This window comes from Chrysochloris asiatica, unplaced genomic scaffold (assembly GCF_000296735.1).
Source record: "Chrysochloris asiatica unplaced genomic scaffold, ChrAsi1.0 scaffold00024, whole genome shotgun sequence".
Classification (NCBI taxonomy): Eukaryota; Metazoa; Chordata; class Mammalia; order Afrosoricida; family Chrysochloridae; genus Chrysochloris; species Chrysochloris asiatica.
The window spans coordinates 15,093,163-15,108,373 of NW_006408542.1; the positions used below are offsets into that span (position 1 = coordinate 15,093,163).

The 15,211-nt window shown below is 37.6% G+C and overlaps 1 protein-coding gene across 1 annotated transcript in view; it reads left to right on the plus strand.

Annotated features, from left to right (window-relative positions):
- Positions 1–15,211, plus strand: part of DYNC2LI1 (dynein, cytoplasmic 2, light intermediate chain 1) — a 60,346-nt gene that overhangs the window by 26,985 nt on the left and 18,150 nt on the right. Inside the window, exons 5-8 of the mRNA XM_006839464.1 lie at positions 793–881; positions 8,593–8,779; positions 10,555–10,623; positions 11,215–11,292. Coding sequence (XP_006839527.1) covers positions 793–881; positions 8,593–8,779; positions 10,555–10,623; positions 11,215–11,292 — 423 coding nt within the window. The remainder of the gene's footprint in view (positions 1–792; positions 882–8,592; positions 8,780–10,554; positions 10,624–11,214; positions 11,293–15,211) is intronic.

The window sequence follows — 15,211 nt, forward strand, 5'->3', positions numbered from 1 at the left end:
TAAGGTGTAAAGTTACATAGACAAGAACCACTAGAGGAGGATTATAAGGATAGGGCCTTCTGACTTGCACTTCCTTCCTTGATCATATTACTTTCAACAAAGGTATAAACAGTAAGATTCAGTAAAATGATAGAAATCCCACTTGGATAGAGGAAGGGGTTGAAAGTGGAACCAGTAAAGCTTTGGCAGTTAAGCCATTGAAGATAGCTTTTGAGGGATATGGAGGGATGGTGACAGAGAAGGAGACATTTCACGAAGAGGCAGCAACATGAACAAAGAAACAGAAGTGAGAAGGTCTTCCATCAAGCAAACACTGAGACCTAGATCCAGCATCACTGGGAATCAGGGAGGGTGGAGTCCATCCAGGATTGTGTGGAGAGGTCTACAAGCCAAAGCACTGTGATAAACTGCATATGTTGACATTTATTCACATGCTTTCTGGGTGACTATATTATATTTTGCTTCTATTTTTACACACCAAGCCCTTTATTTTGAGGGAAATTAAGGATTCAAAAGATGGGAAAAAACACACACACACAAAACACCCAATTGTGTTTCCCATAGAACCTAATTTAAAATAGAGTATCATGTTGTCTGGAAGCTCTATTGAAACCTGTCCACCATGGGTGACTCTGCAGGTATTTGAAATACCGGTAGCATAACTTCCAGAATCATAGCAACACGCAAGCCACCACAGTACAACAAAGTGACAGACAAGTGGTAGAAATAATGAAGTATTTTAAATGAAATTTCTGTTTTTTTAATATAAAAAAACTTTTTTTTTTTCTTTAGCCAAAACATATTGCTCACTTTTGGGAGCTGGGTGGAGGAACGTCTTTATTGGACTTAATAACCATCCCAATAACAAGTGACACTTTACGGTAAGTAAGCCAGCTCCTGGGATTGTAGTAAGTACACAGTAGTGTCCACAGGATGAATGAGTAAGCTTTTGTGAATCAGAATTGAGAAGGCAGTTTTATGTTGCTGAAGGTTTATACCCACTTACTTCCTTTCTATGTGCTTGAACTGTAAAGCTTTCAAAGAGGTTTTAAAAGGACCAAGGTTCTGGTCTATGCTCAGATGAGATCACTGTTGTTCCAACTAATAACATGTTTTGTAAGCCTGCAAATCACAACAAAAATATGTCAAAAAACACTTGAATATTGAATTTTTTGGCAAAAAAGCGATTTGAAGCACATACCCCTTTCCACTATCCATCTCTGTGTGAGCTAATCAAGTTTTTGCTTCAGCTGGGCATATAAATCTACCTTAGAATTTGATCCTAATTAGTGCTGTTAGAGACTCATCCAGGGGAAGGAGGACTCTTATGTTGAGGAAGGGAAAGTCTTGCTATTGCTGACTTTAACAAAATTCTTAACAAAATAAGACCTCAGAAAAAGCCTCCAAACCCTTGGGTGGTGTTTTCCTGACAGTGACTCCCACATGTGGAAAATTGTGACATTTCTCAGCAGTGTTCCTGGGAACCCGCCATAGCCAAGGAAAACAAAGATGTCTAAATCGGAAATATTTTAGTCTCATTAGAGTTTTATACAAACTTGGACCAAATACAAAGGCCTCAGCAATTATGTGTCAAACTTAAGTCATTAAAAGCCTTAGAGTATCAAATTAGTTCATGTTAACAATAGTTGTTTTTCCATAACTAGCTGAATGCAGGTAATATTGGCTTTATTCATCCAGTGACATTTTTCCTACTAAAGAAATATAATTCACTGACCTTTATGTATGATAAAAGCAGCGTATACTCCTCAGAAAATTAGTAAAAGGTTCAAAGAAAGTAACCAGTGATCACATAAAAATGAGCTCTATTAACTTGCCATGATTTCTTTCAATCTTTTTGGTGTTTATCAATATACTTTGTACAAACTTGAGGTATATTATACTCACATTGGAGTCCTGGTGTGGCATTGTAGGATAAGTGCTGGGCTGCTAACTGGAAGTTCAGCATGTGAGACCCACCAGCTGCTCCTCAGAAACCCTGTACAGGATTGCTATGGGTTGGAACCAACTTGACAGCACTTAACAACAACAACATGTACACATTCAGATCTTTATACTTATAACTCAAACCTTTTTCCCATTTCCCTAAGCCATTATTTTTCAGAAACTTGGAACTTTACAGCTATATATAGTTTTTCATTTGTCCCCCTTTTGTTGTTGTCATCGAGTGCGATTGAGTCGGTTCTGACACAAAGCAACCCAGTATAGGAATTCCGAGGAGTGACCAGTGAGCTTGAAACGCTGACCTTGTGGTTCAAACTGACTTTGCAGTTCAGCACATTAACCCACACTGCCCCACTAGTGAGATGACAAATACAAGGGGGCTTCAAAAAGTTAGTACACAAATTACATTATCGTTTAATTCCATTTTTTCCACAAATTTTTTGAAGCCCCTTGTAAGCTAGTCCATGATGGTGTAGCTGAGAAGAGATGGTGAGGGCAGGAGGAACTGCCGTTTACTCTGCCCAGAGGCAGGAAGAAGTGAAAACACAGGCCCAGTTCTTTCGGGGTGCTTCCTGGCTCTAACTTGTTAGATCATCTGGTTACAGTCTCTCACTCTTCTTTTTAGTTCCTACAGTCCTGGTGTGGTACTATAAGATAAGCACTGATGTGTGAGCCACGAGGTCAGCAGTTTAAACTCACCAGTTATTGTTAAGTGCCACTGGTTGGTTCCGACCCTTAGCGACCTTGTACAGGGTTTCCAAGAAGCAGCTGGTAAGTTTGAACCACCGACTTTGTGGTTCAAAGTGACTTTGCAGTCCAGCGCATTAACCCACAGCACCACACCAAGCTTACCAGTTGTTGTTGTTGTTAAGTGCTGTGGAGTTGATTCCGACCCATAGTGATTCTGTACAGGGTTTCCAGGACTGTAAATCTTCATGGGAGCAGAAAGCCTCGTCTTTTCTCCCGTGGAGCAGCTGGTAGTTTCGAACTGCTGGCCTTATGGTTCACAGCCTGATTAGTAACCACTATGCTACTAGTATTTCCTCAGAAACATTATACAGGGTCGCTGAGTCAGCAATAACTCGAATACACAAAAACAAAAGCAACTGAGTATTTGGTTCTGCAGGGCTTGTAGAAATTCTGGTTTCTTCAGGAATCCAAGTCTCTCAAGAGCTTTAATATTTCACTCTGTGGAATCTTGGTCTTCCTTTCCCAGGACTAGGGCTGCTGGGGCCTATCTTTAGGGAGAGGAGAGGCCATGATTCCCAAGAACAGAGGGAGAGGAAATATAGAACATGGATCCAATGTAGGTTGCTGGATAGCTAACGAATTCATGGAAAACATTTCACCCTTAATATAGTTAACTGGGATTATTTTGATACATAATTTCCTTGTGTTGGACAAAGCCCAGTAACTTGAGAAAATAATATTGTCAAACACTGTTAGATAATGTTTATCTTTAAAATAGTTAGAGAATCTCAACATCTATTATTTCTACAGACCTTAGATAATATGTAGTAGAATGTTTCTTCTGATCTCATATCCTGTTTTTAGAATTTATCTTAAAAAATATTTTTTTTAAGTTGCAATGAATATGAAAAGCAACTTCTTATAGCTAGAGAACATTATGCTGAGCAAAATAAGTCAATCACAAAAGTACAAATAATGATATAATCTCACCGTTATAAAATGACAAGAACATCTGTATATCCAGAGAACACTGTTCATTGGTGGTTACCAAGGGTAGGAATGGGGGTTGGTGGCGATTCATTCTAGAGAGTAGTAGCTTTTTTATAATTTATGATGATGTGAAAATTATCAGAAGTGTGCACAGTTTAATCAGGTTAGCCCACATCCCTGGGTTGTACACATGCACACACACAAAGATGTTTTGGTAAACGTCATATTATATATAATTTTGAACAACAAAAAAGAACCAAACCCATACCCACAAATACATAAGGGTGTGACAGAGGATTTGATTGCCTTTGCTGCAAACACATCTACGAATGTGCTAGAGCATATAGTGGGGAAAGTAATGAAAATTTGTTAGATAGTATCAAACATCTTAAAGCAATGAGTTGCTGGGCCAGGACCATAGTTTCAGGGGACACCATGGTCAATTGGCATAAAATAGTCCACACAGACAGTGTTCTACATCCTACTTTGGTGATAGCATCTAGGATCTTAAAAGCTCATAAACAGCCATCTAAGGTGCAACTATTCATCTTTTCATGTGCGAAGAAAAAAGAGAGGTGAAAATTGAAGATGCTTGGAATCATTAGAATACATGAGCATCAGTCTCTACAATGCTGAAACCAGAAGAATTAAATGGTGGCCAGCTACCTCTACCAACTGCTCTGAAAGGGATATGTTAGAAGGTAGAGTGGGAGACAGTGTGGAACAAAACTCAAAACTCTTAAAAGGAAAAAATAAGAAAAAGACCAGTTTACTGGTCAGAAAGAGACTGTGGAACCCATCACTAGAGCTTTCGATCACCCTTCAGGTCTGGAATGCAGTTCACCCTCATGGCCCAATTTTCAGCCAAGTGGTAGACAGGTATTTAGAGGGGACAATAATAGTAAGGTATGCTCACCATGGAATGGTCAAACATTCAAGATCAAAAGGGCAGTGTTTACCTAAGGACAGAGTTGACAAGGCATGGGAAGGAGAGTGGAATGGAAATAAGAACCGCAGGGAATAAGTGGAATCGCTGTTTTACTTGGGGGTGAGGAGGGGAGGATTACAAACACTGAAACAAAGCATATGGATTTGTTCAGTGTAAATCTGAAGATCTTCTCTATAAAGATTCGCTCAATTCACAATAAAAAGGTTTCAAAACAAAGAAAGAAGCAAATCCATTACTGTAGAGTTGAATTCTGTTTCATAGCAAACCTGTAGGACAGAGTGGAACTTACCCATGAGTTTTACAAGGTTGTACATCTTTACAGAGCAGGCTGCCACAGCTTTCTCCTGTGGGTTTGTGGGTGGTGGGTCCAAATCACTAACCTTCCGGTAAGCAGCCAAATACTTAACCATTATGCTACCAGGACTAATTTTTCAATAACAGCAACAACCAGAATCTATATATATGTAGTAAGTATACATAGATGCCTGTGTGTGTGTATTATAAAGCTTACAGAAACTCAGACTATCCAATCACCTCACAGGATTCATTTTCTTGCTTTAAAGACTTGGGGTCTTAGTTTCATGAGACAACTTAGTCATTTGGCAAATAAAATTTTCTTATTCATATAATAAGGAGCTCTGGTAGTGTCGTGGTTACGAATTGGGCTGTGAACTGCAAGGTCAGTAGTTCGAACCTACCAGCTGTTCCGTGGGAGTTAGATGAGGCTTTCGGCTCTCGTAAAGATTTACAGCCTCAGAAACCCTGTACAGGGTCACAATGAGTCGGAACCGACTCCACAGCACATAACCACCACCACCATTCATATAATGGATTTCTAAAAGGTTTTTTTTTTATCTTTCTTTAATTGTATAGTTGCCCAAAGGTATATCCTTTTTTCCTATTTATTAGTTATTCTAAAGAATTTTACATACTTTCAATGTTCTATATTTTAGAAAGATGGGGAAGTTTCCAGTAAGGGTGTGAATGAAAAAAATGGTGAACTATTGCTCTGATTCATGTATTGAAAACATAGGCTTTACTATATTTTCACAGTACTGTTTGTATTACCAGGTTGAGAATATTTCTAAGGTGGTGTTTTGATGATAAAAAAAATAGGCACAGCTTCTACCCATGAAGGGGAATCCTAAGTTTTCAGTTTTACAAAGGTTGTATGAATTAGAAAAGGCATATACGGTTTTGTCAATTAGTAAACTGGAATTCTGAACAATAAAAAAAGCCTTCCTTTCCAGTTATAATGTATAGTATCCTTTTATACATATAAGTGACCATTTTATTATATGATCTTGGGCATGTTTACCTGGGTTTTCTTAAAATAAAGCAGGCCCATATTTTCTTGACCTTTCCCCCGACCCCTTGGAGAATGCCTTTTCCAAGGGTTATAACACCATATCCTGCAACATAGCTATTTCATTTGAATGGTTTACAGTTACGAGAATAAAATCCACTATAAAGCTAAAAAATAAAGGTAAATAAAAACCAACTCCACAAGAAAATAAGCATTACCAGCATACTTGAAGCAAAAATTTTAATCTAGGAAAAAAAGTTAAGTAATCCATTTCTCTTATGTTTGAATCAACATTACCATGTGAAGCATTTTTCGAAAATTTAGTGTGAAATACTTTTGTTTTGCTGTAAGTTGGAATCGACTTAGTACTGATGGATTTTGTTTGGTTTACTAGTGGTTTATGGATATTGTATGGTCATTTTATTTAATTCTCCAATAAGGGCTAATTAATTGAAATTTCTAGGCAAAAAGAAATTTGAAACTTTTTATTGTGAGTTATATAAAGGAAGATTTATAGGGAAGATCATTAGTTTTACATTCAACAAGTCATACACTACTTTGTTTAATCTCAGTGGATACAATTTCTCCATGTAACAAGTTGCCCCTCCCTCCTGAGGTTTTTATTGCTATTCTGCCCTCCTTCCCATCCTTTCTCAACTTGGTCCTCAGGCAAATGTTGCCCTTGTGATCTTGAATAGTTGACTATACCTTACTAGTGTTGCTGTCCTGCCATATACCTGTCTACTGCTTAGTTGAAAATAAGATCATGAGGGTAAATTCCAGTCCAGACGTGATGGATGGTTGAGGGCCATAGTCTTGAGTTCTTCCGTCTCTTTCTGACCAGTAAACTAATCTTTGGTTTTTGTAATTTTGAGCTTTGTACCATGTTTTCTCCCACCTTAGCTAGGACCTTCTAATGGGATCCCTTTCAGAACAGTTGGTAGTAGTAACCAGGCACCATCTAGTTCTTCTGGTTGGGAGGTTGTGATGACTGGTGTTCACATGTTGCATTGGTCCATTGGGCTAGCTGATTCCAAGTATTTTCTGTTTTCATCACTCTTCTTTCTTCAACACAAGGAGAGACCAATAGTTCTTGGCGAAAATCTGTGATAGAGGCACAGTTTCACTAGGCTCCACCTGACCCCTGGGTACCTGATTTATTTCAGACACACCTCCCCTCCATTTGAGGCAGTTGGCATGTCCTGATCCAGCCCATCCCTACTGCCCGTTCTCCTTTTCCGTCACCTCATGGTGAGCTACCCAGACTTTTTCCGTCTGTCTTCACAAAGCACTTAAAAAATCCATTCCTTACCCTATAAGGTGGTTAAGTGGATGGTGATAAAGGAAAGGAAGAGCGCTAATAGGAAGGGGAGAAGTCAAGGGAAAAGACTAGGTCACCCCACATAGTATTTGAATGTGTGTCTTAGCAGTGGCTTTCCAGAGGCCGTGTCTCTAATCCAGAGCAGTGATTCTGAAAATGAAACTGTTAAATCAGGTGGGAGGAACAATGTGTGTGTGTGGTGGGGACATGATGGAAGACCTGCACAGAAGATCCCCTAAGATTTCCAAAGATATGGGTTGATTCTCTCTTCCTATTGGGTATGTCTGTGACTTTTGTTTATTGAAGGGGACTTTATTTTGAAAACTAACCCATATTGAGCTTCTCTTTTCAAGCACCAACCACACTTAAATTCTGAGAATAAAAGTCATTTCTTTAATATTAAAAAAAACTTTCTGAGCCTATTAAAATGACATGGATATGATTGCCTAGGCAATTTAATGGTGAATTAAAATAATAAAAATCTTGATGATTAGTGTCAAGGACACTACTTTACTTTTTGAATTTAAACCAACAGTATATAATTTGGTTAGTTTTATTTGAATTGTGCAAAATAGCTGTTTGGTTTCAGTGAAGAAAAAAACTAAATAAAATATGTTAAGATGTCTTGCTAAATCTACTAGCAGAGCATTTGTCTTGTTAACCAAGGATATACTGGCCCATGATTGTGGCTCTACAAATTAATTAAGACCATTTTCTCAAGTATCCCGAGACTGATGCTGATGCTCATGAACATGAGTGCACTTATCTGTAATGATGGTGGGGCTGCATCCGGGCAAGGACTGTGCTTTCAGAGAAGTAGCACAGGACACGAGAGAGACCTGTGACTTTGGATTTCAGTACCAGCTCTGTAGTTTACTGCTTATGCAAACCTGGGCCTCAGACTTCTAATCCACAAAATGCACAGAATAGTGTCTTCTAGAAGGATTGTTATAAAAATGAAATAACTTAGGTAGTTTTCTAGCATGGTCTGTAACTAAATCTATGTTCTCTTCACCTGGTGGTGGTGGTGTTGCTGCCTTTATTTTCACTTCCCTTCTTTGGAAGCACACAGTAGAATTGGATCTAAACATGACGTTGTTAGACCCAACTCTATTGGACTGGATTCTGATTGATTTATTCCAACAAGATTCTGATTGATTTGATACCCTTATTGGTTGTAACACTCAGCTATCACTAAAGAAAAACATTGGAATAAAGAAAGCTATAGCCTGGTCCTTTTATTGTTTGTTTGTTTTCCCTTAAATGATAATGTTATTTTCCTAATAAAAGTTGTAGTAAGTTTCAGTGTGCTAGTTATCAAAATGCTAATTATTTGGAGACTTGTTTGAAAGATGTTTTTTTGTGTGTCTTTAGGACATTTTCCATTGTTCTTGTTTTGGATCTTTCAAAACCTAATGACCTTTGGCCTACCATGGAAAACCTGCTGCAAGTCACAAAAAGCCACATAGATAAAGTGATAATGAAACTGGGAAAGACGAACGCTAAAGCAGCTTCTGAAATGAGACAGAAGATTTGGAGTAATATGCAGAAGGATCATCCAGTGAGTGGCTGTTGGGATTATTCCTGGAATCCTAGCCCTACACGTAGTTAGTGATAACTTCACAAACAACTCTGTAGCGTTTCATGCATGACTTGAAATTCATTTGATGCAGATGAACCTGTTCACTGGAAAATTACAGCAATTTAATAAAACTTCAATAAGAGCAAAACAAGGAAGAAGATTTCTTATGTCTCCTTGTTAGACATCTACTATGATTGTTATGGCATATGACACCAATCAAAAGAGAAAGTTTTAAAGTAGTAGTTTGATATTGATTTTATAATTCTGTAAAATGAAGATACAAAACCCCCCCAAGCTGTACAAAAGTCACCTAGAGAAGATTAGAAGAAGGTACAGAGTTAAACAGAGTAGTCAGAACAAACAGCCTTCCCCATCACTCTGTACTGCACTTTCACTTAATGTCTGTCACATGTTCACCATCTGCTGATCTGACAACCAATTAGATGATAACGTTACAATGGTGGGACAAGTCCTTTAAACACGGTCACAAATATCATGCTAAGAGGAGCATTTTATACTGCCCAGAGTTTGTGTAAGTGTGTTTTACATAGGTGATGTTGGAGCAAAACACATAATGTTATTTCAATATAGGCAGTAGAAATGTTGTTGCAAATAGAAATTTTGTTACTACAAAATAGAAAAAACAACAACAACAACAACAGGCAAACGGCATGTTGTGTAAGAAAATAAAGGACAGAACAAGAGAAGCATAAATATCATAATAATTTAGGGAATTGCTGTTTCTACTGCTATACTTTAGAAATATATCTTGTTATTATTGTGTTGTTGTTGTTTAGTGCTGTCGAGTCGGTTCCGACTCACAGTGATCCTGTATAAGTTTTTCCATGGAGCAGCTAGCAGGTTTGAATTGCCAGCCTTGCCATTCAAACTGACCTTGCCGTCCAGTGCTTATCCTATGGTACCTTCAAGTCAGTTCTGACTCTTAGTGACCCTGTGAACAAGAGAATGAAACACTGCCCAGTCCTGTGCTATTTTATTATGTTTCAGCCCATTGTTGCTGCCACTTCCTTAATCCATCTTTCTGGGAATCTTCCTCTTTTTCGCTAACTCTCCTGGCGCTGTGGGTTAATGCGTCAGACTACAAAGCCATTTGAACTACAAGGTTAGCAGTTCAAGCTCACCAGCTGCTCCTCAGAAACCCTATACAGGGTCACTATGGGTCAGAATTGACTCGATGGCACTTAACAACAACAACTACTACTTTTCCAAGCATAATACCCTTCTCCAGGCATTGGTCTCTCCTGACAACATGTCCAAAGTATGGAGATAAAGTCTTGCCATCCTCAGTTCTATGGAGCATTCTGGCTGTACTTCTAAGACAAATTTGTTTGTTCTTCTGTAAGGCCATGGTACAGTATTCTTCTCCAGTACCACAATGCAAGTACATCAATTCTCTGGTCTTCCTTATTCATTGCTCAACTTTTACATGAGTATGAAGCAACTAAAAGCATTATGGCTTGGATTAGATGCAACTTAGTCCTAAAAGTGACATCTTTACTCTTGAATTCTTTAAATAGGTCTTTGGCAAAAGAATTGCCTAACACAAAACATCACTTGATTTTACATTTTAAGAAGAGAAAATTAAATATGGCACAAAATCTTAATCACGAAAACAAAGTCAACATCTATAAAGCAACTAAAATGATAAATATTAGGAAGTAAATAGAAATTGCTGAGCATACTTAACACAGTAAATAGTTTTACTAACTTCCATGAAATATGTTTGTTAACAGGATCGTGAATTGATTGACCCATTTCCAATACCCCTGGTTATAATCGGAAGTAAATACGATATTTTCCAGGTAAACTCTTAGTTCTTCTACTTACAGTTATGTTTGTTATATGTACATGTCTCTGCTTTATTGGTTAGGAGCAAAAGTAATGATGAAATAAGGAAAATGATTCTGGAATGAATAGGCCAAGAAGTTGAAGTCACACATATTACAGAATTTGGAAAGTAGAGTATAGTTAGGAATGAGAAAAAAAAGGTTAAGAACCATAAAAGCAGTGGTTAGATTGATGATAAAGATTTAGAATGAATTATTAACCCAGCCACAGAGGGACAGGATGTATTCCCCAACTTTTAAATTGAACAAAGTAGAAAATTAATTTCCTTTATCTTCGCTCATCAGAAAATCCTTAGCGCATTCTGCACTATAAAATGTGTGCTTATATCTAAATTCTGTTAAGTGTTTAAACAAAGTAAATATGATAGCTGTAGCTGTAGAATGCTGAAGCTGTTGTTCAGTTCTCCTTAGAAACAAACATCAAGGTAATGGAATCCTGCTCCTCAGACTGTGTTTCAGAAACATAAGAAATATTCTATTTTTACATTTAATAATTTACAGCTTACTACAGATATTTAGTTTTTTCTTTTTGATAACGTTTTTCAGGATTTTGACTCTGAGAAGAGAAAGGTAATATGCAAAACACTTCGATTCGTCGCACATTATTACGGAGCATCGTTAATGGTTTGTACGGTTCCTCTCTTTTGGTTTGAATGAACAGTACTACTTTTGGAAAAAGTAGCAGTTTATTGCACAGATATGAATGTCAGTGCTTTTGCTAAATGCATTGCCCTCTTCTTTTCTTTCCCACTTCCCAAAGACCATTTTCTTGTGAGTGTTTGACATTGTATTTATAGATGTTGGAGCAAAACTTTTAAACTGCTTAGATACATAAGCCCCTATTAATTTTAAAGAGATAAATTGTTATTGACTTATTTGTTGATGTCCCCTTAAGAATTAGAATATAAATTCCCTTAAAAGAACAGAAAAAAAAAAAAACTTAAACAATTCATATATTATTTCTTTTCAACTTACAATGCTGTTTGTTATAGAAATTAAAAGCATCCTGCCTGTGTTCAAATCTCAGGGCAACTCTCTAGATATGTGATTGGGCAGGTCACCTTATCACACATAGGCTCAGTTGCCTCAAAAATGAAAGAATGGAACTTATGGCAAGATGGTGGACAAGGCAGATGCGCTACACAGACTCTACTCACAGATACAGAAGATCAAATGAAACAGACACAGATGAAAATTTTGGAACCCTGGACTTAAGAGGAAAGGTTAGAGAAGTGGACTGAGAGCTTCCTGGGAAGAGAAGCTGAACAGAAACAATGAGAGAGGGAGACTGACTGGTGAACGGCTGGCCAGATGTGGAAGGACTGTCTTTAACTTTTGTGAGCAGCTTTGGCAACAGAAGGTGGCCTGGAAGAGCAGATTCACACAGGCATCAGGAAAGCAGTGATTCCTTCTTTCCCCCCATACTCCCTTGGTAACCAGAGATATGGCCAGCTCCCACCCATATCCGCCCCCCCTGTGAAGCCACATGATTGAGCCATGCCAATATGTGTGTGTGTTTGTGACAGATGACTTTGATGGGTGAATTCACACAGGCTCAGCTCCAGACCTACAGAACTTGCAGAACCACTGGACCAGCATTTGTCTAGCAGAAACCCTTATAACCAGCCACCTTGCCCCCAGCTGCCCTGTGGTCCTAACAGACACTGAAACCAGCTCCATCAAGGGCCTCCACAAACTACTTTCAGATTGAATACCGTGAACATAGATAACATCAAGGCCAATAGGAAATCCATCTAGGGCCAGGAGCTCCGCTATCACATCTCCCACACCCACTTCATGAACTTCTTGACTGACAGGAACCCATCCCCCCACCCCCAGAGTTTTCTCCTCTCTGGGTTTTTTGTTTGGGTATTTTTCCTTTTGTTGTTTCATTATTGTTTGTTTATTCTTTTTTTTTTCTTCTTCTCTTTCTAGTCCCTTGAAATTTATCCTTTCTACTTCTGCTTTTGTTTTTCCTTTACTTGTTTCTCATTTCCCCTCTTTCTTTCCCCTTTAGATCTTCCTTTAAGAGTCTACTCTCTTTCTCTCTTAATTTTCCTCCCCTTGGTTTTGCTCAATGTTTTCTTTATTTTCTCTCTTATTTGTCTCTTCTATAGGTCCATTTTCCTGTCTTTTCTCTTTTTAGTTATTATATGTATTTTTTTCTCTTTTCATTTTTGGTTGCTTGTTTGTTCATTCCATTTTGTTTTCTTGCATGTGTATGGTTGGGGGGGTGTGTGTGGTTCTCCTCTTTCCCATCTGAACAGAAGATAGAAACCATGTCTATACAGCACAGCCACAATCATACCCTCTGCAGCTCCACCTACTGGCCAAAAGTCAAGGCCAGCTCCAAGACCTAATCAACAATAGACAGCAACCAACAACAGCCAAACCTACCTAGACTGAGACTTGCAAATGACAAACAGAGAACAGTACACACACTTCCATTCTCTAATAATACCTACAGGAGAGCCTAAGAACACATCAACACAATCATCAATTAAATTCAAATGTAATAACACAACAATATTCTGGAGACAGCATACAATTTTAGCTCCCATGAGGAAACGAGAGAATTGCTCAAACAAACGACCAAGATGCAAAGCCAGGAAGTATTTCTGAGGAAGGTAATGGAACTAACTATAAAAAATTCAAAAGAATGATATTTTGGTACCTTCAAAGGACTGACAGAAATACCAAGGCAAGTAAAGGAAAAACAGAAAATGGTTCTAGAAGAATTCAGTAAAGCACTACAAGAACAAACAAAGTAAATGCAAATTTTGAAACAATACAAAACCTGCTATTAGAAATCCAGAAGATTAATATTTCATAAATGAACAATATATTGAAAAGAGTAGATTCAAAGCAATGGAAGCCCAAATTAGCTTGAAGATAAATTTCTGAATACTAGAAAAACAATCAGAAAAAATCCAAAGAAAGCTTAAGAGTTTATGTGGGACACAATGAAGAGGAACACCTTACAAGTTATTGGAATTCTAAAACAGAAAGAGAGACAGTAAAAAGCACAGAGAAATTATCAAAGACTTGTTGAAAGAAAATTTCTGTAATACCATGAAAGACTAAAAAATAAGCATACAAGAAACTGGTTGAACCCTAAGCAGGATAGTTCCCCAAAGAAAATTACCAAGACATATCATACTCAAACTTTCCAAAACTAAAGACAAGGAAAGAATCCTGGGAACAGCTAAGAAAAAAACTAAAAGGAGAACAAAAAGACTAAGCTCTGACTTCTCAGCAGAAACTATGCAGGCAGAAAGTCAATGGGATGACATATACAAAACTCTGAAAGAAAAAAATTACCAACCAAGACTCATATACCCAGGAAATTTGTCCCTCAAATACTACTGTGAAATTAGGACACTTCCAGATTAACAGAATTGAAAGAATGTATTAACCAGACCAGCTTTACAAAATATACTAAAGAGTGTTCCTTGGACTGAGAACCAACAACAGCAGGTGGCAACCTGAGATTACCATACATGATGACACCACTCAGAACTCAATCCAGGTACAGTAGTATTTAAAACAAACCTACAAGATAAACAAGGAATTAGTGTAGATACAGAACCTCCAAATGGTGAGAAAGTCAAGTAGATTAATACACCTTCTCATCAAAAGAAAAAAGAAAATCAGAAAGAATTAGTAAACATTAACACAACAAATTAAAATGACAATAAAACTCACAAACACAGTGAATTCAGTGCAGAAGATTAACCAGCAGCACCACAAAAAAAATAAAATAAAATAAACTATCTACAAGAGACACATTTTAACAGATATATGCACACCCTTGTTCATTACAGCACTATTTACAGTAGCAAAAAGATAAAGCCAGCTTAAATGCCCATCAACATAAGAATGGTAAAACAAACTTTGGTACACACACACAGTGGAATCCTATGCAAAGTTGAAGAACAAAGATGAATCTGTAAAACACATCTCAACATAGATGAACCTGGAGGACATTATGCTGAGTGAAATTATTCAATCACAAAAGGTTTTCTTGATAAAAGAAACATTTTATGATGGCTACCTGGAGGGTGCCATTTATTCACAGGATAGAGGATAGACACATGTTAACATGGGTGATGGGGCAGGCAATATACAACAAGAGGGAGATTGGCAGAGAAAAGATGAAGGTAGCAGGAGATACAGGTAGGAATGTAAGAGTTAAAGTGAATAGCGGTAAGTACTGTTAATTGATGGTACATAGAGGGGATTACAATCATTGTAATAATGCAAAGTATATGATTTGTTGGTTGAAAATCTGATGATCTGCTATGTAAACCTTCACTCAGTTCACAATAAAAAGGTTTTTTTAAAAAAAAGAAAAATATGTAGCAGTTTAAGATTGTGATCCTAGCCCTGGAAAAAGAGTGGGATCGATGAGAGAATACGGATGTCACTGAAATGTACATGTCAACACTGTTGAGTTGGCAGAAGTTTTTGTCTTTAATGTTTTTACCACAATAACTTTTTTTTTAGGGTTTTTATTGTGGATTGAGTAAAAGATTACAGGGCA